We start from the raw sequence: 23,898 nt of genomic DNA, 5'->3' as shown, positions 1-23,898 counted from the left end.
GGAAAGGACGGTCACGATAAAGAAAATCATGGGCTTTTCCGGAATTGCACGACTCCTGTGTATCTTGTTCAAACATACTGAAATGGTATCTTGCCAACAAGGTAAATCTTTGCGCCAGGTGAAAGAAAGACAAAAGGAAAGGAAAAAAGGGGAAGTCATGTGATGAGCTGGTTGTAATGGGACTGATCATCACACGCCCAGTTCCGCCAACTCTCGCTCTTTAGCTCGGAGCATTTCACGCATCTTCTCCGCCTCACGCTGCAGTTTCGCTCGGCGGTCTTCTTTGAGGCTTTCAAGTTCAGATACGCCGGGCAACGGCTGCGACGGCTGCGACGGCTGCGACGGCTGCGACGGCGGGTGAGGTGCCAAGGGCGCCGCTTTGTGGTGTTGCTGCTGACGGCTAAGAGTAGCGAGCGACGGGTCTAGGCGGGATTCGTCGTGCGGGGCTGAGTGGTTAAGAAGAGTGGAAATCGAGCTGAGACGGCCGGGGGGTGAGGGGTTGGCAGTTGACATGATGGGAGGAAGCTGATTGGAACCCGACTCCAACATCGTCGGGATGGAGGACGTCTCGGCGGATGAAGCAGTCTCCGCAAGAGATCGCTTCTTGGAATTGCCAGAAGCACTGGGGGAGATAGAACGACGACCGAACTGTGAAACGGGAGAATGACTCGGCGCGCTCAGCCGTTCAGGCTCCAGGAGTCTCGGAGGGGGAGGGTGATGCGGTAAGGAGAGACTCCCGGTGGCACTGAAGTGAGTGAAATCCACGGGCGGCGGGGCAAAGGCAAAATGCCGCTGATGGTTAGCCTGCAATGTTGGATCCGAACTCAAGTATCGATAGTGGTCATCATGGCCATGAGCCAATACCGCAGGAGAGACCTCCGGCGACGCAGACGAACCATTGGACGAATAGGTAGCTCCACTGGGAGATTGGTCTCTCAAGGCAGGCACAACACGTTTTCGTCGTTTGATGATGGACTTCTTCATCGTGGTGGGTCGGTAGCAACCATGCAATTTGTAGTAGAGCCCTAATAAACAAACGGACGTTAGTATATTGGCTTACCATAAAATTGGCCGAAATTCAACGTACCACAAGCATTGCAAATGGGATGTCCATTTTCGTCCCGTCGCCAAAGTGGGGTCACAGTGGTCCCGCAGTTTTGACAGGAGACCAGCATGTTTCCTCCCTCGACTGTTGCGCCATTCTTTCCGGCATCGTTTTCGCCTCCTGAAAGAGGTCGGTCGGACTCTGAATTGGTAGCTCTCCACGAATGGACGGGAACCGTGCCTCGAGCAGCGGACTTGTAAACTCGGTTGTTGTAGGCAGGGCAACCATCGCACCCCTCGGCTCCGCCAGTCCCATTGCAATTCCCTCCACCAGGACAAGAACCACCTTCCGAGTTAGATTGACAGAGTCCCTGTGAAGTCGATTCGCTCTGGGTATTTGCATGACCAATCTGTTGCCCGCCCGCTTCGGAGCCTGGTTCCAAGCGATTGCGTTTAGTCGGCCTAGCCACGTTCCTTGCTTTCAAGTATAGGCCGCATGCATTGCAAATCATCGCTCCCGTCGGTGATCGTCGCCATAGAGGAGTGCTCTTCGTCCCACAGTTACTAGAAATGCAAGTCAACACAACGAAACTCGAAAGAAGATTGAGTGTAGAGATGTACGGACCTGCAGGAATGTCCCAAGAACGATGTGTCTTTCTGCGCCTTCGGCGATGTCGAGGTCTTCTCAGCTGGAGGAGCGGTTCGTTGTGGTTCAGACCAACGTTGTGCCGCCCCATTCATTGTCGTTTCCATTTGATACTGAGCAGGCGCTGTTCCCTTCTCATCTCGATGACGATCCGCAGTGTGCTCTCGGCCAGCTTGGGCCGAAGATATCAGCTGTTGTGCAGCGTCCAGGTCCTCCGCAGAAGGGTGCCGCGCAACGACATCAGGGTTCCGAGGAAGCGATCGTACCGAGTCCATCTGGGGAACTGAAGCAAGCATCGCCACTATTAAACCTCACCCGGCTATATTCCTGTCTCTGGACGAGAATCAGCCCGTAGGGCGGGGTTCCTCGGTAGCAATCGAGGCAAACCGGGTAGTCGTGTCGTGGATAGTACGTCGCACCACCGTCCAAAGCGTAATGTACTGGTATCACAGAAGTCAAGCGTCGGTCAGAATAATAGTACAGGAGACCAGGTACAAAGGATGCCCCCTAAAAAAAAAAAAAGTCGTAGTGGAAACGAGCTGCAGCTAGTGCAAACCCAACCCAACAGGACGGTGCAGGGGAGTTTGACTGCTGGTCGATCCTTGACAACTGCAGGAAAGGCGCGCAAGTGTCTCAAAAAGTTGAGCGATCAAAAAAGAAATGTCGGCCAGAGTCAATACTCTGATTCTCAATAACTGATCCGCCACGAAGGGTCCGCTTTGTTGGCCAATCCGAATGACAGATCGAGGTGGCGATCCAGTCGGGGTGCCAAGTGGTCCGAACCTGTCAGATGCTCGTTCAGATAAAGGGTAGAAAGGTGGTTCGAAACTGAAAAGAGAGCTTGACGCGAAGAAACTATTAGAACGACGAAAACAAATAAACACAAAATTCCCAGGTGCAGCAGCCAAGTGGTTGGGAGAAGAGGGAGAAGGGCAAGAAGATAGGATCGGCGACGAGGCGATCCACTCCGAGCAATGGAATGTCACTGGGAAAGAGTGACAGGTCGGGAGTTGGGACTTTGGGGTATGCAGAGACTGGGACTAAAAGAGATAAAGGGGAAAACGGAGAGGAGACTAGCGAAAATGAGGAGTGGGAAAGGCTAGGAGAATCCTGAGATGCAGTTGAGAAGATTGATGAGATCGATAGACTGATTTGATTGATTAGACGGGAAGTACGTACTTTGTAACGCAGATCAAATGATTGATAGATAGAGGAAAAGGGACGGAAGGGAAAAAAGTGGGTAATGCCCAGGCGGTCACGATGACGATAAAATGCTAATAAGTAGAAGCTTTGGAGTTGACGGATTTGATGGAGGATGATGGCAAGATGGATGAGATGACGATGATCATGAGGATGATGATGACGGGTAATAATAATAATGACTCTTAGATGATTGTGAAGACGACAGTTTGCCTGGTGCTGTTGCTATTGCTGCTGCTGCCTGAGGTTCTTATCGGTTATCGATCTTCCAGGGGAATCTGCCTACAGCTGGGGACGACAGATCCTGTTGTGCTGCAGGCTGTCTAGATATCCAAGTGGTTGGAATTCGTCAAGAAGGAAACTGTCGGGTCCAGATGTTCGGTTCGCTCTTTCGACTCTCTGTGCTCACTTGACTGATTGTTCCTGATGTTTTCTTCTTTCCGTTGATTTCTTTTCCTCTTTGCGCCTGTTTTTCCTCCCCCGGATCGAATCATCTGGACCCCACCGATGCCTGTTCTGGTCTAGTTTTGTGGATCTACCAGGAATGTGCCTTCCCCATTTAGTAAGTAGCGTATCTGTGATCGAATAAGCCTGTTTATTCTTGCTGCTATTGGTGAATGTCATTCTATCCCTCATGTCAGCGTTTTTCTAATGATTCTGATTGGCTGTAGATGTCTTTCTATCTCTTCGTTGAGTTTCTAATCTATCGCATCAGCTCCACCCTCTGGGATTATTCTTACCTAACCTAATCTATGGTCTCGGCATTCGTAGTCTAAGAATTCAGGGTCTGTCGTGAACATTGACAGTAGTGGAATACTATCATGCATCACATGTAATGTGTATAGTAATCATAGACCTTTTCTCTATGTGCTTTTTTAATGAGTCTTAGAACATGCAGAAAGTCTGCGAGCCAAGCTAGGCTGCAAGAGTTGAGATTAATGGCACCACTATAATATCAGGGAAGCCTTGGAATATGCCCTTTTGCAAGCTTCCTCATGGTTTTGTGTTAGTGGAAGATCTGAGGTGGTGTTTGATAGGTACCTCTTGCTTCGGTTATTGTCTAACCAGTCTTGTTAACCACACGCGTGTGTTAGTGTAGCTTTTCCACATGACACTGATATTCAACCATATATTATCTACATTTGTAATACAGGGTTCACAAGAAAAAGTATCTGTCCGCAAAGGACAATTCAAAAGGAAACCAAAAGCTCCAAAGGTGACAACATCAAGGCTGTTTCAGACCAGCGTTTCCACTCAAGGTGAGATGGTTATACTGGTTCGATCACGTCACTTGAATCGCAAGGCGAATATATATCGTCACACTCGTCGATCATCGTCAAGCGCATTATAGGGACATCGTTCTTGGAAGCCGCAAAGTTTTCAATCTTGCGGCTCAAAGTACGGTTCCTAGAGGACCCGGGATAACAGCAATCGTGTAGTGTCCGGGAGATCATGTGTTCCAGGTTCCGCAAAGCTTAGACCTGTTCGGCACCCCAGCCCTGATCGGCCTCGCGCATGTTGGAGGGAGGTTCGATGGAAGGAATGAAGTCCAGGACAATATATCCGAGACCGACGAACCCAACGATGGAACCGGCAATGTACCGCAGCACGTGGCCGTGTAGCAGGATCGATCCAACGAAGACGTAGACTGAGAATACTTGTTAACGACGCTACCAAAAAGAAATGCCAAGCCAATAAAGCTCAGGAACTCACAGACACCTCGTCCCAGGAACGAGAAGAGGAAAGACGCATAGCGATAGACATAATCTGGAACATTGGGCATCAATTCCAGGCCGCCGACAACTAAGAGACCACCACTGTGTCAGCAATCACATACACTCCTCTGGTAATCAAATCAGATTGCCTGGGAACTTACCGAGACCGAAGATGATCACGTAGGCACCAACAATTACGGAACCTAGCGATGCAGGGAAGAATTGAGCAATACCACCCAGGATCATAATCACGCCAATGGCGATGTTGACAATCCGGCTGGATGTTGTCAGTCACAGTTTCAAAAATCGGGCTCATCATAATGCTTTGAGATTAGCAGAGTACAGCGACGTACAAGATGTTAGAGAAGTCCATTCTGAACGATGTTTGCACGAATTATGTCCGTCGGTGGTCGAGCACAAGAACTTGGCGTTTCGAGGAGATTTATTGTATCGAACCGTAAATCGCGAGGTCGAAGCACGATGCTGTAGCGATGTGCGCCCAAGGGAATGACAGCGTCGAAAGCTTCGTCTGCTTGCTGAAATCACCAGTCTCGCTGAGCGGTGAAACTGATGGAAATGTCGTAGCCTGCGCCGTCAAAATGCAGTTACCTAAGGCGAAAAAAGTCGTCGATCGCGTAACGTATCTCAGAGTTCTCAATGCGGTGGTCGAGTAAGACTCGTCAAAAGGTTCGGACGGAGAGGGTCAAAAGGAGAAGAGGTTGGGAAAGATGAGCAGCGGACGGGGCTTTGGAGCTTCCTAGTTCCAGTTGGAGTCGCAACCAGCGGGTCCGCCAAGCCCTTGACGGTGGCTGACTCACCCGTAGCTACCAGCCACTGACTGTGGCCAAGGAAAGGCACGTGCCATAACATCGACTCTACCAACAAGGACTATCTACGAGAGGCTTAACATCAACTAGCCAAGCCACCAAAGGCTTTACAATTTGGTTCTGCATCAGCCGAATGGGCCAGATAAGTAAAAGCTATCAGACAGTTGATCTCCATACTGCAGATCCAAGCTTATACTGACTCCGTACTGAGCAGAATAGAAGCCGTTACCTGATACTGATAGTGAGGAAAGGCAGCGGTTCATTACTACGGAAAACGCAGTTTTCGATATCATATCACGGCGACCGCCCACTCTCATCTTGTTTTTGCTTCCTCAACACTGGTCGTGGCATCTTCTTGAGTACAAGAGACATTGCCCTTCCCTGGAGAATCAAACGACGTCCGCAACCATCAAATGCTCAAGTTATCAAGGTCAGAGTTAGAACCACACCGCTTGCGAAGTAATGGATGAACGACCTCACCCACGGCGTGGCTTTCCTTGAATTCTTGAGCTGGAAATTAACCTAATTCCATTCATTTTGGCGTTGCAGTCCCGGACGGATTGAAGGCTGAAACACATGTTTGAGTCCCAAGGTGTCAATTGCTTAACTGCGCTGAATGTGGCCTAAGCTCCGCATATGCGGAATCAAACTTCCTTCACCTCTCGTTGCTTCTTATCCAACCGCACATGAGACAATCCATTTGCCAGTCTGCTCATCCTCATTGAGTCTCGATTCAGGCTTTCATAGATTGCCTCGAGATCTGTACTAATACCGAGCTCCTCCGCCGTCTTGAGACTGCGCGCATCCAAGAAGGGGGCCATGGATGGCCAAACGCTTTGTACGTTGTTTAGAAAGAGATCGACACCAAGGTCACCCAATCCTTTGATCTCCTTGATCAGATCTCTGGTCTTTTTGCGGTTTTTTCCAGCTTTTTTCAGAAGATTATTAAGGTCACCGTCTAGACCATGGTCAGCGTACTGGCAGAACCAGTCTGATCTCAAGGAAGGGGATGCGTACCGTACTGCCCATTGACGAAGTCCGCCAAATCGCCCAGATTTGTGGCACCTTGCTCTCGATACCGATTATAACCCCCATCCTTTAGCACCATCGTCCTTTCCTCCCAACTACTCTCCCCCAGCTTTCGGATATCATTATATCCTTCGTCAATGAGCTTAGTCACCGCGCGCTGCGAAAGATCATGCGAAATCGGCCGCGACTTCAACATTGCGTCAATCACCATCGCAAGTACCGTCTCCGGAGACGCAGTGGGCGGCTTCTTCGCAAGCGAAGTACCCTCGAGTGGCTGCCGGCCAAACTCCTCGATAACCTTGTGCACTTTCGGTGATACCGAGGGTTTAGCATGCTCCTCATCTTCAAATTGTCCTTCAGCACCCTCCAAGCCGCCTTCTTCATTTTGATTTTGCTTTGCGCCTTTTTTCACGTCATCCTCCACCTCTGGGTCTTCGTAGCCTTCGTAGTCATTATTCCGTTCTTCGCCGTTGGTCCCAGGCTCTGCTTTGTTCTCCTCCTTAGAGCTGGAGTTTCCACTGGTCGACTTGGATACTTTGTTCGGGGGTTGCTCTGAGTCGTCGCGATCCGATGTCTCGTGTACTTTATGGTCTCGCTTGCGCTTCTCGGCGCCTGGGACCGGGCTGCCGTCGGTTTCGGAGTAGTCTTCTACGGCGGGAGATTTGTACTTCATCGTGCTGCAGTTTCGTCTTCAAATGGGAGTATATCCTGGCTAGGTCGACAAGCTGTTCAAAGGGCAGCGAAATTGAAAGTTGCACTCGATAAGCGTTTTAATTTGGCAGTGGAATGTCCTGGGATGATGACGTCGACATGATGATGACTGGACTGTCCGTTTTCTGATCTGTCGCAGCACATTGGATGAGATATACTTCTCTTCAGCTGCAAAATAAACATTTCAGTAATCACTCTTTGCAGTTATGTGCTTAAATTATATACATTGTTGCTGCCGAAGTTGTCCGTATCACAACTTCGCTTTACTCTTTCGCTGCAAGACGCCGTCAACCAACTTGACCGCCTCCGCGGCGCACCCGTACGAAGCTTGATATCCAAATCCTCCATGGCCATAGTTATGAACGACTGCTACCCCGTCGATCTTCTCCGCTTCAATACGAGTGCCGCCTTCTCTGAGAGGCCGCAGTCCGACCCCGTGCCGGATAATGTCCAATCCTTCAATGCCCTGACCCTCTTTAACCAGCTGCGGGCACAGACCAATGGCACGCTTCATAATCCGAACTGCTAGGTTAGGGTCGGGCAATGGATCCCACTGGTTCTTCTGATATGAGCCGCCGATGACAGTTCCACCGCCAGCGGCTCGAGTCATCATGTAGACCACCTCGTCTTCACCATCGTCGCACCCAGATATGGAAAACATGGCTCCAGGATCGTTGCGGACGACGACAATCTGCCCGCGAGCCGGATACAGCTTCTCGTCACATACTCCGCCCAGCTTCCGAGACGAGAGACCGGTGCAATTCACCACCACGTCGGCCTTCTTGCCGGAGTGGTGGGCGCTTGCGGCCTCCGTAACGTGCTTGAAGACGGCTCTTTTGAATACCACCCCGTTCTTTCGGCATTGCCCAACAAGCCAGGGGAGGTAGACGGCGGTGTTGATACAGACTGAGGTGAATTTCTGCGCGTTATCAATGCCAGGGGCTAGCTGGTCGGCTGGAATGCCTTTGAACTGATATGAACATCGTCAGCCGAGCTCGTCATCAGTCTGAGGGCCTTTCTGAAACAGTCGAAACTTACGTCCGGAACAACATCTTTGTACCACGGATTAGGTTGTACTAGCTCGGAGAACCATTGGCCAGTTGGTGATCCTTGGTCTTTGACTCGGTTGTATACGACCGTGTCTAGAATGGTCAGTTGGGATGTATTACTGCGTTAAGCGCTGGAGGTCTACCTTGAAAATGGATCCCGGCCTCTGGGTGTTTCTCTGTCAGCTCCTTCAAAGCTGGCCATGTCTCTCGTTCCCACCTCTCATGAGGACTCCCGGATTTTCCCACACTTTCAAGCGATCAATCAGCGGAGGGATTCCAATTTGAGCCGAAGAAAAGACACCTACGGGAGATAGTTGGCTCCAGCCCATGGAGAACAGTATTCGATATCGTAGTCTCCAGGCATATGTTTGGCAACTACGGTGATGCTGTTGGACGCATTTTGAGAAAGGAGATATGCAGTAGTAAGCCCTGACACTCCAGCTCTGTTCACTTGTCGTCAGCATGAGATCTCCACTAATTTCAGGTTATCTGGAATCACGGATGGCGGCCGAATTGGACATACCCCAGAATCACAATGGTATTTGCAGCCATTGTATCTTCTCACTCGAGGGAGTCAGTGATATAAGCAACCGTAAAGCAGTAAAAGAAGCATATAACAATAGAATCTAAGGATATCAGGAAGAATGCGTTAATGAGTCAAAAGATATACTCTTCTCCAAGCGGGGTCTCGGCATTACCTTCGTATCAGACAATGCGAGGGAGAGATTAGATAAGAGATTGTCGCCTCGCGGCAGCTTTCGCATTGGTTTCGGCGGTGTATGGGCGGCTGGGGTATTGTACCTTACCTATCTTGGCCACAGAGTCCAGCCGCTTGTGCTTGTACAGGTTACTCGTCCAATCAGTGCTTTTATAATTTAAAAGTTTTCGATCCTTTGTGTTGTTTCAACATCCATACCAATCATTCCACAGCCTCCATTCCTCATTGATTTCTCATATTATATAACTTTTGAGGAAATGCATTAATTGACGGAGTTGTTAGCTGCCTAGTCTTACGTCCATGGGTTAAATAAGCACTTAGCTGGGATCAGTGAATCAAACAATCAAAGCATTGAAATTTCATTGTATTCGCGAATACAACACATTTCGTCATTGAGGAGATTTTACGTGTCAGCCACCAATCATGAGGCGTTTAGAGGCTCACCGCCTTGACCTCGGCCAGGGATTTTGTTCCACTTCTGCCACTTTTGTTACGTTTCCCTCCGCAAGTCCGGCCAAAAAGTCTCGCCGCGCGTGTGTTGTATACCAGGGCTATCTTCGCCCTGCAACTATTGCTTCACTATTTTCCTTTGTTTTCTCAACCCACAAATGGGTCGTTGTTGTCTATTCACTTGCGTCCGTATTCTAGATGATATAGACATTTCATCTTTCCCTCTCCTTTTCTCCTCCCTCCTTTCTCTCCTCCTCCCCTTCTTCTCAATTCTTCTCCTGCCACCCTCATCTTTCTCTCCCTAACGCTCCCGTACGTTGATCCACAAATCAACTATGGCGCAAGTAATCACACCAATGTCTCCTCTACACCATCTGCCAAGCCCTTCTCAGGGTCAGTCCTTGGTCAGACAGACTACAAGCAACTTGCAGCGTAAACAATCCAAGTTCTCCTCCAAATACTCGTCTCCAAAACCAGCGGAATCAAACATCCCAGCTCCAAAGGAACAGGATGCGAGGGAAAAGTCTACAGAAGAATCAATATCAGGGGAGTCCGATTGCGAGGAATTAGCACCGAGGCGGTCGGCAGCAAAGATTCGAAGCAAAGAAGCAGTAACACAAAGCCTCGAAATTCCGTGTCTCAATGAACTAGGTCTCTATGCTTTCCCTACCAAGGGTGATGGTAATTTCCCCCTAAATTGAGTCCCCAGACCTTTGAATTGTCTTACTTGTGTTCATTCTGAGGTATGCTGGCACTCTACTATCGTTCCATACTAACAGTTTCCGTTCCCAGGCAACTGTCTGTACTACGCCCTGTCCGATCAAATGTACGGGAGCCCGGACCATGCCGACCAGATTCGTCTTCAGCTTGCAGATCATATTGCTGCTCACAGAGATTACTTTATAAACTTCATAGTCGCCGCCGGTGGAGAGCGGAGAGCTCCTAGACGAGCAGCTGCATCCAGATATTCTTCTTCGTCCACATATTCTTCGTCCAGACATTCTTCGTCCTCGTCTTCGTCCGCAAGCCCGGCACCTCCCTCGTCTGAGGACATCGAACGCAGCTTCGAGTCAAAATTGGAGGGTTGTCGAAAGAATGGCACATGGGGTGGCTCCGAAGACATTCAAGCATTTTGCCAGTCATTCAAAGTCGATGTTCGCGTCTACAGCACGAAAGGCATTCAGACCTTTCGAGATGTGTATGCTCCGGGCAGTGAGGAGAGGGCAATTCTCCATGTCGCCTTTCACGTAAGTCAACTGCTTGTATTGGTCGTCGATCGTCTATCTACTTTGCGAATATTTGACTAATCTTCCCGCTCTACAGGACTTTAACCACTACTCTTCAGTGCGGCATGTGGATGGCCCTCATACTGGACTGCCACATATTCCAAAAGATTTGAAATCAGCTAATCGGACTTTGAACATCTCGCCACCTTCCTACGCTGGAGCAAAGCGCTCCGCTGATGAAAGCGAAGATGAAGACCCTCGCCCGGCTGTTCGCCGCAAGAAAGTCCGAGTTGAAGCACCGGAGAACAAATTGACCATGAAGTTACGCAGTCGGTCTTCCTCGCGGGCCTTGTCTCCTTCTCTTCTGAGCACAAAGCGCTCAGCTGATGAGGCTGCGGATGAGGATTCTCGCCCTGCCCTTGGGTCGAAGCGCTCCGCTGATGAAAGCGAAGATGAAGACCCTCGCCCGGCTGTTCGCCGCAAGAAAGTCCGAGTTGGAGCACCGGAGAACAGATTGATTATGAAGTTACGCAGTCGGTCCTCGTCGCGAGCCTTGTCTCCTTCACCTGCTAGCATGAAGCGCTCCGCTGATGAGACCGCGGATGAGGATCTGCGTCCTACCCCTCGAAGGCGGAGACTCCGCAATCGCATTAGCACTTAAGAAACAAGGCAGCTCATTCTGTCATGAAGTGCAGTCTGAGCTGTCTCTTTCCACCACATTGAGTACTTCATCTGTTTGAATAAGGTGGACAATTACCTCTTCCGGCTGTTCGACATGACAGTCTGCAATAAGTGGCACTTGCCGTGCAGGATATCCTTCATCTGCACTCGTCCACAAATGAACAATTGCCATGGCCCCGTACCAGGCGGCGCATGGCCTCTACTACGATACGAAACCCGTGATTCTCCAAGCTCACGGTTACTGGGTGGGCACATCGCCCCGATACCCACACAACCCACACACGAAGTTACGACATTCCACATTACTGGCTTTCTCTCGCCTTTTACTCATTTGCATTGGGAGCAGGTTGGATCATTTTCAGGTTGCTTTGAGCATAAGGTTCACGCTTGCTACTTAGCGCTGGGCGGTTATTCTCGTTATTTGAGTGGCATTTTTCGATGATCTGGTTATCATCGTTGTCAACTCTGGTAGCTTTCGATTTCGCTACGGGTTTTACTGCATCAATACACGATACCCCCATGGCAGGGCGTTTGTCCCTTTTTTTTTTTTTTTTTTTTTTTTTTTGCTTTTCTCTGCATCAGGTGTTGACATAATAAACTGGCTTGGCTTGGCTTGAGCGAATCTTGTCGGTTCATCAACATATTAGAATCAAGCATTTGAGGGTGCCTGGTGCACTCCTCCTTCAGATGGCTCCATGTGCTAATTGCTTCTCTTTTAAGGAAATCGCCGTCGATTCGGCTTGTGTTAATACACGCTCGACAAGTAATCTGGGCTCAGCAGCAGCTTTGCCATACGCACGGTTGAGAAACTGAAAGCTTGTAGAGATTTTGATGTGTATAACAAGACTGATCACATGCCTCTGGCATATCAAAGCTTCACATAAGCGTCAAGTATTCTTCTCATATATGGTGATTTGATCTCATTGAGAACGAAACATAATCCATATTATACATGCAGGCTTGTACCGGTTGCCTTCTAAGGTATCACTATGTACAGAATAAAGGAAAAGTGAAGGCCTCATCATCCATCATTCTGATGAGACTGCACAAGAGATATCTATGTATCTGCTTGACTCGATATATTATGTGCATAAGAATAAAATGTCCCCTCATGACTGCTGAGGTATACCCTCGAAATGTTCATCATCTGAGCCATGCTCGAGATTCGTAGCTCATGCACTAGCAGTGGACGGGTCCCTACCGAGGAGCGTCAACTATGCGATTTCGCGTTGTGTGACGGTGTAACAATCCGCTGGCCATAGCGTCGGTGTCCGTTTGCGCGTCATATCAAGGGCAGGCTTGTTCTCTATTGACCCAGGATTCATGAGCTCATTTGATTATCTTGATCATCCGAAAAATGGAGTTCGAGGTTGATTGCGACTGACTGTGACCCTGTATCTCAGCCAACTGTCGAGGTTTGTTGGAATGTATCTGGTCTCAGCCGTATATTAGGGGAGTAGCAAAGATTGTAGAGATCGTCTACATATGTTCCCGAGGCCGAGTCGCCAGCCAGTACGGTAGTCTGTGAGGCATGCTGACCCAGTGTGGGCTGGGTTGACAATTCTGCGAGTTTCGCGATGTCCACTTTCACCTCCTTGCGGACGGTGATTTCTCCGAACGGTGAATCCTCCGCAAGAGTCTCCTGGGACGTTGCGCTCATCTTATCGCTGGGCTGTTTGCGCTTCGGCCAGAAGCGACGAAGAGCACGAACAGATGATGCGATTTCGGAGTCCGTGTTTGAACTGGAGCGGGCGTTGGAATAATAGAGCTCTTGACTCAGCTCTTTTGCGAATCCATCGCCTCCTGTGAAACCGTCATTCACTTGCTGCTGCACTTTGAAGAGACGCAGAGGCGTGAAGGTGAAGTCCGGGTTGGAGATTCGGGTGTCTAGCGTGCTGACAGCACAGAATGGAAGAATGATACAATTGTTTCCGTCAGAATGCCTTGAAGGGCGACATGGAGCAATAAGAGGGCGTGCTGAGAATCTAGATGCAGAGTTGATATCAGGTGGCATGACGGACGAAAGGTTCCCCATCGCTTGGATCAGCTGTTGGCGAAAGGCGTCAGCGTCCCTGTAGGCACGCGCCGTCTCCGACTTCAGCCAGTTCAGGCACGTTGACACGGTCCACCCTTCCATGTGTGACAGTAATTCCAGATGAGCAATTTGGAGACGTTTGATTGGCAGGGATGAAGACGGTAACGGATTGCTGATGCCTTTGGCAGTGAGTACTTCGAAGTTGTCATGAACAGTGGGGCGCATGACAAAAGAGACCAAATGAACTCCTGGCTCGAAATTCCGACCGGAGGTGGCATAGTCTCGCATATCCCTGAGATGAGCGGCCAAAGTCATGGACGGTATATGGATACGGCGAGATAGCACAGGGATAACATTCTCAATTGCTGTAAATCGAAGCCCTGATGCTGCTAGGCGGGCAGCTTCGTGCTTACTCAATTGCCGGACAGTGAACATCATCTGACCCTTATTGGCACTAAGTCGAGAGTACCCCATTGCTCGAGAAAAGCGCGAGACTGGTGTCGTAGTGGTCAGGATGTCATCATACAGCACACCCATGTCGGGAAGAGGCTGTCGCAGTTCCTCGGCCTGGTCCTGAGCGGTTACACAGAAGTGTTGTTTGAAGGACCCGTCAAAATCACCTTGCATCTCCGTGTCCTCGTCGGTCGCTCCATCTCGCGGGGTGTACTGCTGTATCGCAGCTTTCTCGGACTCGATTCGACTTCTCATAAAGGGAACAACATCCATTACGAGTTTCCAGTTTCGACTTGCACGGAATGCCCAGAGGAAGGCCGAATGCGTCCTTGTAAGGTCGTCGTCGTTGAAAGTCTACCAAGTAGCAAGGCGATTAGTATGGCCTGTCGGTTCAGTAAAATCATGTGTTGGGGTCCTTATCCTCTGACAACGTACCCTTCCGCGATACCGATCCACGATTTTCCTACTCGGAAGACCTGCATGCGGAGTCACCATGACTCTACCGGCTGGGTCGAAGAAGACACAGCTCAAGACCACTTGGCGGGCCTTTGTTCTCGATCGTCTGCGGTCTCCGCCGGCCGCGATGGCACATGCTGATAGAACTGAGCAGGAAACACATGCCTTATCGCATTACCTCATTAGTTTGCCTGTCGCCGTCGATGAGTGGAGACAACGTACCAGGACCGCACATATGATGACAGTTTGGCTTCGTGAAAGTTGGCCGCCTTGCTTGACGGATTGATTATGTTCTTTGTAAGATGTACCAACTGTAGCAGTCCAGTGCATACCAGAGACAGCGATGGCAAGTAGACAGCCACAGATTCCCCGCCTCCACCAACCGTTAGTCCATGTAGCCCTCCACCGAAAGAAGATTCCCAGACCCACAGTGCTGGCAAAGATGGCAATGATTGCGGATCCGATAATATGCGCGACCTTGTAGCTGCATCGGTAATTGGCGATTCCAAGCTGGCCAATGTAGTGCATTCCACACACCGAGCTGCCCGTTAGGACACCTCCCATAAAGATACGAAGATAGCCAGCCTTTTCACTGGTTCCTATCGCGTAGAAAGCTGCAAGAAGGACGACCACGGGAAGGATGAATGAAACTCCTGTGAAGGTCACGCTATACACAATCTGGATTTGGGCTGCTCCATCACCGAGCACGATTGCTCTATTGCCAATGAAGTGCATGCACCAGATGCCGATGCCGCCCATGGTTACCGAGGATGTGAACAGAAGGTACCTATAATGTTAGACAATTAGATGAAACGGTACTTTGAACAGTAGTCATACCAGTTATATAAGCCGGCCTTCGACGTCCGTCGGTGAAGAAGTTCGAGGGTAGTCGCACATCCCATTGTGCTGACAACGTAGGAGAGAAAGATGTAGCCTGCCAGATAAGATACGGCAACGGGCAGCCCGTCTCGGTGATCATCTGAAGCCGACATTTTTAAGGTCGAGCAAGATTAAGGATTGACTTAGAATGAAGTCGACCTCATGGATTGATGTGGAGTTTTCAGCGCATCTCAGCCCGTAAAGATGCTCAAGGAACGGCTAGAAGGAAGAGCAAGGAACGACTGAGGGAGCAGGCAAAGGATGAATAAAGTTGACAGTGACGAACAGATCGTCTATGCGGCGGTCTCGGAGTGCTGGGAGTCAACTAAGTCTATATGACATGCGAGATCAACATGCTTCAAACGTGCCGGTTCCAAACCGCGATTGCTGCAGCTTCAGAAAATTGGGACGGCCAAGTATCTATATGGGGCACTTTCATGACAAGGGGCGCTCTTATGAAAACACGAAGCCCAATCTATTTGTTACAAGTTCATTGGAAGTTGTCAAACTCCAAGAAAGCACCGGTCCATATGGCTGCATCAGTAGCACGAGAGGCCAATATGACAGGCATTATTTTGGTACTCCGTAGATGTTGGTAACACCGAACCGAAGTAGATCGTAGCTAGTCAGCTGGTGATTCTCGAGGACCAGGAAAGTTGTTAGAACCGGATCAACAGATCGACTCGTAGTTGGCTAACGAGGGAACGATGGGGAACAGACTTCGGTGCTTAGTGAGTTAGTGCTGACTCCAGGCCTGGCCAACGACCAGGAAATAGGTACCTGGGTTCATTCCATTGGCCAGGTTCATATTAGACAATCAATTTGCCAGCAGAAGGCCAGGACCTGGAAGGCCAAGGTCTCAGAAGACTGCCTCGGGTCGGAGCTTTTGGCCAAAATTGCAGACTTCGAGACTCGTTTGCAGACCCGCTAAAATCAAATTTCAGCTGCGCCATGACCAGGTTTCATGCCCTTTATTCATTGTCTTAATTTTGTGACGGTGTGGACAGAGGAACTCTGCGCGCAATTTGAGACCTTTGTTCAAAATGAAGTGTGCCTGACTGGATACCACCTTTCTTTGATGTTGACTTCATTTTGAATCTTATCATAAGCCAGATCGGTAGATGGTCTTTTGTTCCACGAATGGAAAACTTCTATCCGATGGTTCCATGGCTCGAGGTTGCCGATAGGACCTTCTCAGGAACTTGTCAAATAATGGCAGACGTAGTGGAGACTGAATGACTCGACGCGCGATATGCTAAGTCAAATCTGTACGAGCAAATTTAGCGGGTTGCTAGTTTGCTTCATTAATGTAGCGAGGCTGTCTCGTGTTTGGAACTTCTGCGGAGACAGGAGTCATGACACAAACAAGGCTTCATCCTTTTAGTCTAGACAGTCCAATGGCCAGTGCAAAGCCAAGGAACTAGAATTGAGAAAGCGCTGTCGGAAAACTCCGGTGTTGGGCCACCAGCGAAAGATTCCAAGCATGCTCCTGGCAGACTGGCACAGTCCTGTGCAGCTGTGAATGAATGAAAGCCAGTCTGAAGGGTGTGGGCGAGTCCAAAGCTGATCCCATAACACGGATTGAGTGTTAGTCACTTGTTTGAATGAAGAAGTGTCCAGTGTCGTCTGTTGACTTGTATTCAAATCCTAGGCCAAGGGAACTGGAAATGCATGAGCAAGAGATGCCAATCTTCGCTAGCCCATAAAAGGTCTAGCTCAGAGATTTGGCTCCTTGACACCTGAGGCCGAGGCACACATCCTAGGATGTTCGGTTTGCTCATCTGAATCCGTTTTCAGTCATCTGCCTGGTCATTTAGTCCTTGAAGTACTGAGAGAAGCCACCAGTGATAACGACACGAGGTTGAATGCAATCATCAAACTATATTCAAAGTCCTCGTCTTGTCTTTTTCTTTTCTTTTCTTTTTTCCTTTCTACTAGGCTAGGGTTTCCACTTTCCCGTGGACCAGGTACAGTATCATCTCCACCCGATCTCAAAAATCGAGATGGCTGGATCCAAATCTCTACAATGTGCCCACAGACTCACGTTCACAGATTTCACCTTCATCGGGCTTAGCCAAGAGTATCATCCATCCTGAACGTGGCTGTCCAATTGGCATATTTGACCTGATTCACAGTATACACCAACCTAGCTGAAGCATGGAGTCTCCCGGCAACTGAACAGCCCCCTGCTCATTCATATTAATTCTTGCTCCACTGTTGCAATTTCTCTTTGGCACCATCTCCAGCCTGAGGTATCACCAATTTTTGGTTCCACATGATCGCTCGTCGTGCAATCTTGGGTTAAGGTTTCCTGCCCAGTATCACATTATCGTCCGTTATATATACGCCGACTGAGCGAAGTATACCATATCGAAATTTAAAGCTTAGCAATATGTCTTTCTAAAGTCCGTAGGAACCCGCATATTGTCTACCTATGACGTCTGATGACCGGGCCTTTACCGTCTATACTTCTTGAGAATCAGGAATACTCTTGAGCTCTAGAACCCAAGTGCTTTGCAGAGCAACCAGGTTATTTCGAATGCATGTCAGAAATGCACTTCACAACACCTTCAGTTTGTGGAAATCTCCACGAGGCAGATTCTATAGGAAGAAATGATCACTCACGCCTTGAACAGGGTACTCGCCGCCCATTGACTATAACTTTCTTTGAGCTGTATAAGCCAAGGCAGAGCGCATATCCCTCATCAACATCGTGTGGCCGGGTACAACAGTGACAGATCCGTCTGCATTGGAGCTTGGTATCATGACTTGATTGCAGTTTTCAGTGCCTTGTTCTAGCAGAACCACCCTGTCCTGTCCGGTGGTAATATTCTCTCCAGAGGCTCAGCTCCAACAGCGCCCTCGAGGTTCCAGCAATTTGGGTAGTCATATGGATCTTAATTTTGTTTCATTATCATGGGAAGGGTTTGTTATCATGTCTATATTCGTACTAAAGCTACGCCTAATATCATGACCACTATGCCTACCTTTGCTCAATCATTGACTGCCATGTCAAGCTCAAATGAAACACTATAGCACTTAAAGTGGCTCCCTCTCATAATGTGAATAGCAGTGCGAGCTATGCTCGCCAGTATTAAGTACTGATATGTCAATAGATCACCTTTGTGATCACTGAGGTTCTGCTTTGAACTTCAAAGTATGGCCACAACTATTTAACTAAGTGTGGCACTACACAAACAGATAACCTCCGTTCTTATGAGAAGTAACAGCCTTTCTGAGATGAGTTTGTTGTCTATAGCTTCTAGCGCAAAATTGCATCTGGTCATACATCCATAAAATTATAAATTATCTTTTTTTATGGAGGCATAGACCTACTGCTACTGCTCATCTATTCCGCTGAGACGTCATGATGCAGTTTATTATTGAATGAGCAGAGCCACATCGTAATGGCTCCGAATTTATCCCAGGTAGATGCGACTCTGCGAAGCCAAATTAACCCGGCAATGTTATCAGCTTGGAATGTTAAGGAGCAGCAGAGAAACAGGGCCGTTATTGATATCTGGGTGATGTATGGAGTTATAGAACCATTTTGTTCGACTTTCGCAGTCTTCAGAACGCGAGTCCCAGAAATTACGGCAGTCCAGAACGTAGTAGACGTGGTTGCAATAATGGCATCCTGACGTCTTGAGATACTTGAACACCAAATCTACGAACAAATGAGACACGGAACGGAAACCTTCTATTAAATTTCCTTCATCATTAATGTATTTACAACCAAAACCTCGTCAAAAAAAGGGCTTAAGCGACGTGCTGTTTGATAGCAGCCTCAAGGGCCGGAGGGTTGGCACCAACAACCTCGTTAACCTTCTTGCCGTCCTTGAAGAACATGAAAGTGGGCATAGCACGGACACCGAGCTCAGCAGCAACTTCAGCGAGTTCGTCGACGTCGATCTCGTAGAACTTGGCGTTCTTGAAATCTTCCTGGGTGCTAAAGCGCTGGAAGACGGGAGAGATAGCCTTGCAAGGGCCGCACCAGACTGCGGAGCAGTCGACAATGACTGGGCCTGAGGATTCTTGGACCTTCTCCTTGAAGTCCTTGGCGCTAGGATTGGTGTCAGTAGTCTGACATCAAGCAAAATTATTCAAAACGGGTGTATCAGAACTGCGAGAGAACGTACTCAGTAATCTTCTCGACGTTGTGAGACATGGTGGATGTAGGTGAAAATCGGGAGATTGGAGTGGAAGAAAAAGCTTGTTGGCTGCTCGAGGAGAAGTGGTTGCTGGTGGGGATACGCGTGAAGGACGACTGATGCAAAAATGTCGAAGCGACGGCGACTTTGCTTGCCGATCTGAGTGATGTAGATATGGCCCTGACGGAGGAGAGAGAAGTAGGAAGACGAAGAGAGGTCACGGTGAATGATTTAAACACTATGGATGGTCAGAGGATGGTTAGCTCCGAGATGAGGGGCTCAAGGAGGGGCACTAATAGGGATTTTGTAGTGGGATGATGAGCAGCCTCCCGATGACGTGAGCGCCTCCGGGGAACTGAGGATGAATAATCCACAGCCGCGATCACTAATGCGGCGGAAACGTCTCGGGGGCTATGGAAGGAACGAGGAGGCGGTGGCTCAAATCACCTACTTGTGAACGACCCAAATCCCTCAAGTAAAGGCGTATTTGAGGATAGATTTGTCACAGTACGAGGTCAATTGAAGATAGTGCACCTTTGCAGTATAGTCAAATCTATTGGCGGCTGGTGATGCGATGCAGCTTCAGGTACCTGTTGGATGATGAGGTGAGGAAACGGGTTCTGGGCTTCCAGGGTCGTACCTTGGCGAAGCTTAAAGCGGCGCCCCAAGAATGACGTGATTCCGCTGCTTATGAATTCGAAACAGTCTGGATCGGACGGCAGCGGACGGCAGCCTCAGGCATCAGGAATCCCGCTCGGCAATTAAAAAACTACTGTGTACTTCTGCGAGATCAAGATACTCTGGTCTCTGGCGTCTTGTACATTTAGGTGATGGCAGACAATAAGACATCAAGCGGTACAACGGTATATGTGATGAGGAATATCCTGGGTATAAATTAAAGTCTGTATCTTCGAGTCTATCTAGAATCACAAATCCCAAAATCACACGGACATTGTTCATTTGCAATCGAGGCGCATCCAACTAACTTGCACTCCTTGGGGGTATCAACAAACAAAGTATCGAACTCAAACCTCCAGTAAGCCTGTAAACGCTGCCATGGCCACGTCAAGTGTTGGCAAAAGACTACTTGGCGACGGGGAAATATCTATACAAAAGAAAGACAAAGGAAAGGTAAGGAGCGGCAAGAGTATGTACTCATGAACGACGTATTAAACACTTAATATAGCAGATAGATGCAGAAAATAGGGTATACCGGGTAGTTGCTTGACCTTTCTGGGGGCTTGTCGATTGATGTTGCTTCGTTGTACACATCGCGAAGCTCTCAAGGCCCGGGCCTGGACATGACTCAATATGCGCGTCCATAATTCTCATCGTGCATGTATTCATGTTCGGATGGATGTTCTTCGATAGGACTGACTTCCTCGTCGGCAGATATGGGAGACAGTGACTGGATCGACCTCAGCAGAAGGCCTTCGTTTGACTTGGGCCGAACTATTGGATTCACGACAACAGGCCTCTTCGCAATCTCGGAATGCCAGGTTTCATCGTGCGACGATGCGCGGACGTCGAAATCCTTCTCTTCCTCGCCAAGGACACTGTCGCTTGGTCCTACAGTGTCATCGTAGTCCCCCTCAAATCGAACAGATTGCTCTTTTTGAGGCATTGTGTCGCCCTTGGCCGAGACCTCGTGCACTTCTTCGGTGTGGTTATGTGACAAACTGGCACTGCGCTGGATCAGATTGCTCTTCCTCTGAGAAATGCGGCGCAGAAATTGCCCTGACATCCACGATCCTTCTGAATCAATTGATGCTAGTGATTGTGACAATGGCACATTGTCCGCATCCTCCTCTAGACTTTCGCCACCCCACGAGCGATGGGGGTTCTTGCTCGCATCCTGGAGGTCAGGTTCTGAGCCAGGAATAGGATAGTGAGATTCTTCATGCAGATCGAGCCTGTCATTTTCTTTCCCAAATGGATCGGAGGGCTCCTCCGGAATTTCAGGGGATTGAAGGCGCGAATCCGGAGGAGACAGAGGCTCATCGCCAAAGTGTTCAGTGAATTTAGACTGAGAGCGTTTGATGATGCCAGGTCGAAGGTACGGTTTTGGAGGAGCGTACGGCGGGGGGCCGGATGACTGAGTTGACACTTTGAAAAAAGATTCATGAGACGTATTGGAGAATTCTGAAGACTGGTCATGGAAACGTTCGCGATATCTCCGCTTGAGACGAGAGCTGCCGCGTCGAAACAATGAAGCCAAGGCACCACCCCGTGTGCTGCTATGGTCGGACAGACGTCTCTCGGATTCAACCGTTCTTGAAACATCCGATGTGGATTCTCGAGCTACGCCATATACCTGGGAGGAAGTGGGACTGCTCAGCCCACGCCTGGATGGAGACGGCGACAGGGTGGTGTGTGACAGTCCCATGTCGTGCGACGGGGTAAAACTCGGACGCTCAGCTAACTTAAACTTTGTAACAGAGCTATCATCGAGGTTGCCAACGACGTGGACACTTTCAAAAGACGCATGACGACTTCGCTCCTTGGAAGCGTCCCGCAACCAGGAGCCAGCGGTGTCGCCAGATAGAAAAGTTTTTGTCTCATCGTTCTTGGACATAGTCCCACTGCCTGGAGGAGTAGATTCAGTATTCTTCTCGACGGTGGCGCCGTCTCGGTTGATAGCGGACGATCCTTGGTCGTCAGCGTGTTGGCGTTGAGACTCATCTTCCTGCTCCTCTTCCCTCCGCTGGCGTTCTGCGCGACGTTGCAATCTGCGCCGTAGCCTTTCCTGTTCTTCAATCCTTTGCTTCTCCTTTCGGCGACGATCCCTCTCAAGCAGCTCCCGCAATGCACTTGCATCGAGAGCATCAGCCAATGCGTCCACGCGCTGCTTTGAGTACAATTCCTCTTCCGAAAGGGACAAATTGAGGGCGTTCTCCTTGCGGCTTGGTACCTCGGTTGATTTCTGACTTTTGGCAGCCGAGCTGCGCGGCGCTTCCACATATCGAATGATGGGACGAGGGGTCCAGGCAGCCAAACTGTTGACCTTGAAGGTATACGATTCAGAGAAATCGGATACAGACGACGCAGCGGAATCGCGCACTGATAAACTAATGTCCGAGAGATGGCGGTCGGACCGACGGCTATGAGCTCTAGGAGCTCGTCGTGTCTCGACAGAGATTCTCTCACCTGGCAGTGAACCGGGCCGCCAAGGTATGTCAATGGGGGTTGAGGCCATTAGCCGAATCTCTTGCTCCCGTGCAATTTCGTATGCCTTCCGCTTGCTCAGTTTCTTCTTCAGGACTGCCGGGCCCTTATCGTTCTGCTTCGACTTCAATAGCGAGCCGTTCCGAGAGATCGAAGATTGCTGGTTCTGGTCTGCACCGGGATGAGAGATATACGACTCTGGAGCTCGGTCTATTTGGGAGTGTAACGTTGGCAACACTTTGACGGGGTAGGCTTGCTCACGGTGTAAAGATGATGGGTGTAACGGTTGGACTGCTGCTTGAACGGACTCTTCTCGGAAGGAACTCGTGGTATCTTCGATAGGCTGTGAATGGCGGTTTTTTTGACGCTTGGACTGTTTACGGGACGGCTCTCTGCCCACCGAGGAGTCCACGAAGCTGGGGCCATTTTCGTACGTCACTTTCAAATTTGCGGCATCCGGGGCACCCAGCTGGATAGTATGCCGCTTGTTTTTGCGACCAAAAGGCCATATCGCCATGGTGCCAGTTCAGCTAAGTCCCCTTGTTCTCCCGTCGTTGGCGATTCAAAGGTTGGCGGATTTTTTGTGAGATACAGGAATGTCGCGAATAAGTGAACTCATTTGGAATCATGGGACGGGTGAGACACGCGATCAACGGGCGAAGGAGATATCCTAGAGAGTATAGACAAACGACATCAACTGGCAGATAAACAAGTCTGCATCGATGTTCGACTGGTATTTAGCTTTTCAAGAGTGGCAGTTTGTCACGAGGTGCAAAAAATTGAGACATCCAAGAAAGTCGGAAGGAAGAGGACAAGAGGAGAAAAAGATAGTCCGGCGTAAGGAGTCAAGTGCTGTCTCAAAGGAAGCAGATGAATTTCGAGTCCATCCGCAAAAGAGAGGAAACCTTCCTCACGACGATGTACGGAAAACTTGGAGAGATATATCAGCGCTGTCGTCACCTCTGTCAGGAGGCAAATTAAATGGTAAAGCTAGATGATCCGCCGAAATGGGGGCGACGCCACATGGAGTTGCAGAGAAGTAAAAAGTTCAAATCAAAGGCAGGGTTTAGAGAGTCAATCAGGTAAACAACAGGACGAGAAAAAGGCGAAAAAATGTCTATCAATAATAGCTGTTATGAGTGATGGTCTGATAGAAGAAGAGAAGAAAGGAAAAGGAGATACACGGACTGTCCTGGGGGAGTCCAGGCTGTGTAAACCACTATCTACACTGCTGCTAGGGAGGAGTCTAGGTACGCCTACAAAATACCTATCGAATAGTAGCTGGGGGGCCGAGACAAACAAACCGCCCTTTTTGTTCGTCGACCCGGAGGATCAACTTGGCTGGTTAATGGTTACACAAACGGCAGCGGACCACTTGAACCAGAGAAGGAGGTTATGGTACTCCGTAGTTAGGTATCATTATTACATTATTACATTATCAGTACGGAGTTAGGTATCATTAA

General features: G+C 49.3%; 8 protein-coding genes across 8 annotated transcripts; 1 reads left to right on the top strand and 7 right to left on the bottom strand.

Annotated features, from left to right (window-relative positions):
- Window positions 1–189: 189 nt before the first annotated feature.
- sreA (siderophore transcription factor SreA) lies at window positions 190–1,965 on the bottom strand (the record flags this gene model as incomplete). The annotated part of the gene is made up of 3 exons (XM_043267216.1): window positions 190–1,025; window positions 1,088–1,608; window positions 1,670–1,965. The coding sequence occupies 3 exons, from the start codon at window positions 1,963–1,965 to the stop codon at window positions 190–192; spliced, it is 1,653 nt and encodes a 550-aa protein (XP_043123151.1).
- A 2,400-nt stretch (window positions 1,966–4,365) lies between these two features.
- Aspvir_003977 (TVP15 family protein) lies at window positions 4,366–4,978 on the bottom strand (the record flags this gene model as incomplete). Its single annotated transcript, XM_043267215.1, has 4 exons — window positions 4,366–4,538; window positions 4,604–4,693; window positions 4,767–4,882; window positions 4,959–4,978. The coding sequence occupies 4 exons, from the start codon at window positions 4,976–4,978 to the stop codon at window positions 4,366–4,368; spliced, it is 399 nt and encodes a 132-aa protein (XP_043123150.1).
- A 1,098-nt stretch (window positions 4,979–6,076) lies between these two features.
- Aspvir_003976 (uncharacterized protein) lies at window positions 6,077–7,134 on the bottom strand (the record flags this gene model as incomplete). Its single annotated transcript, XM_043267214.1, has 2 exons — window positions 6,077–6,390; window positions 6,450–7,134. The coding sequence occupies 2 exons, from the start codon at window positions 7,132–7,134 to the stop codon at window positions 6,077–6,079; spliced, it is 999 nt and encodes a 332-aa protein (XP_043123149.1).
- Window positions 7,135–7,422: 288 nt separating this feature from the next.
- On the bottom strand, window positions 7,423–8,773 carry Aspvir_003975 (FAD-dependent oxidoreductase; the record flags this gene model as incomplete). Its single annotated transcript, XM_043267213.1, has 5 exons — window positions 7,423–8,142; window positions 8,211–8,314; window positions 8,365–8,468; window positions 8,527–8,664; window positions 8,745–8,773. 5 exons carry the CDS (start codon window positions 8,771–8,773, stop codon window positions 7,423–7,425), a joined length of 1,095 nt encoding a protein of 364 aa, XP_043123148.1.
- Window positions 8,774–9,724: 951 nt separating this feature from the next.
- Aspvir_003974 (OTU domain-containing protein) lies at window positions 9,725–11,276 on the top strand (the record flags this gene model as incomplete). The annotated part of the gene is made up of 3 exons (XM_043267212.1): window positions 9,725–10,070; window positions 10,182–10,636; window positions 10,713–11,276. The coding sequence occupies 3 exons, from the start codon at window positions 9,725–9,727 to the stop codon at window positions 11,274–11,276; spliced, it is 1,365 nt and encodes a 454-aa protein (XP_043123147.1).
- A 1,419-nt stretch (window positions 11,277–12,695) lies between these two features.
- On the bottom strand, window positions 12,696–15,232 carry Aspvir_003973 (MHYT domain-containing protein; the record flags this gene model as incomplete). The annotated part of the gene is made up of 4 exons (XM_043267211.1): window positions 12,696–14,138; window positions 14,220–14,405; window positions 14,463–15,027; window positions 15,078–15,232. The coding sequence occupies 4 exons, from the start codon at window positions 15,230–15,232 to the stop codon at window positions 12,696–12,698; spliced, it is 2,349 nt and encodes a 782-aa protein (XP_043123146.1).
- Window positions 15,233–18,878: 3,646 nt separating this feature from the next.
- Aspvir_003972 (thioredoxin family protein) lies at window positions 18,879–19,287 on the bottom strand (the record flags this gene model as incomplete). Its single annotated transcript, XM_043267210.1, has 2 exons — window positions 18,879–19,182; window positions 19,259–19,287. 2 exons carry the CDS (start codon window positions 19,285–19,287, stop codon window positions 18,879–18,881), a joined length of 333 nt encoding a protein of 110 aa, XP_043123145.1.
- A 1,289-nt stretch (window positions 19,288–20,576) lies between these two features.
- On the bottom strand, window positions 20,577–22,952 carry Aspvir_003971 (uncharacterized protein; the record flags this gene model as incomplete). The annotated part of the gene is made up of 1 exon (XM_043267209.1): window positions 20,577–22,952. The coding sequence occupies one exon, from the start codon at window positions 22,950–22,952 to the stop codon at window positions 20,577–20,579; it is 2,376 nt and encodes a 791-aa protein (XP_043123144.1).
- Window positions 22,953–23,898: the final 946 nt, after the last annotated feature.

Source organism: Aspergillus viridinutans (assembly GCF_018404265.1).
Source record: "Aspergillus viridinutans IFM 47045 DNA, scaffold_2, whole genome shotgun sequence".
NCBI classification, from domain to species: Eukaryota; Fungi; Ascomycota; class Eurotiomycetes; order Eurotiales; family Aspergillaceae; genus Aspergillus; species Aspergillus viridinutans.
The sequence above is the reverse complement of the archived record's forward strand: the minus strand, read 5'-3'. Positions and strand labels throughout refer to the sequence as shown.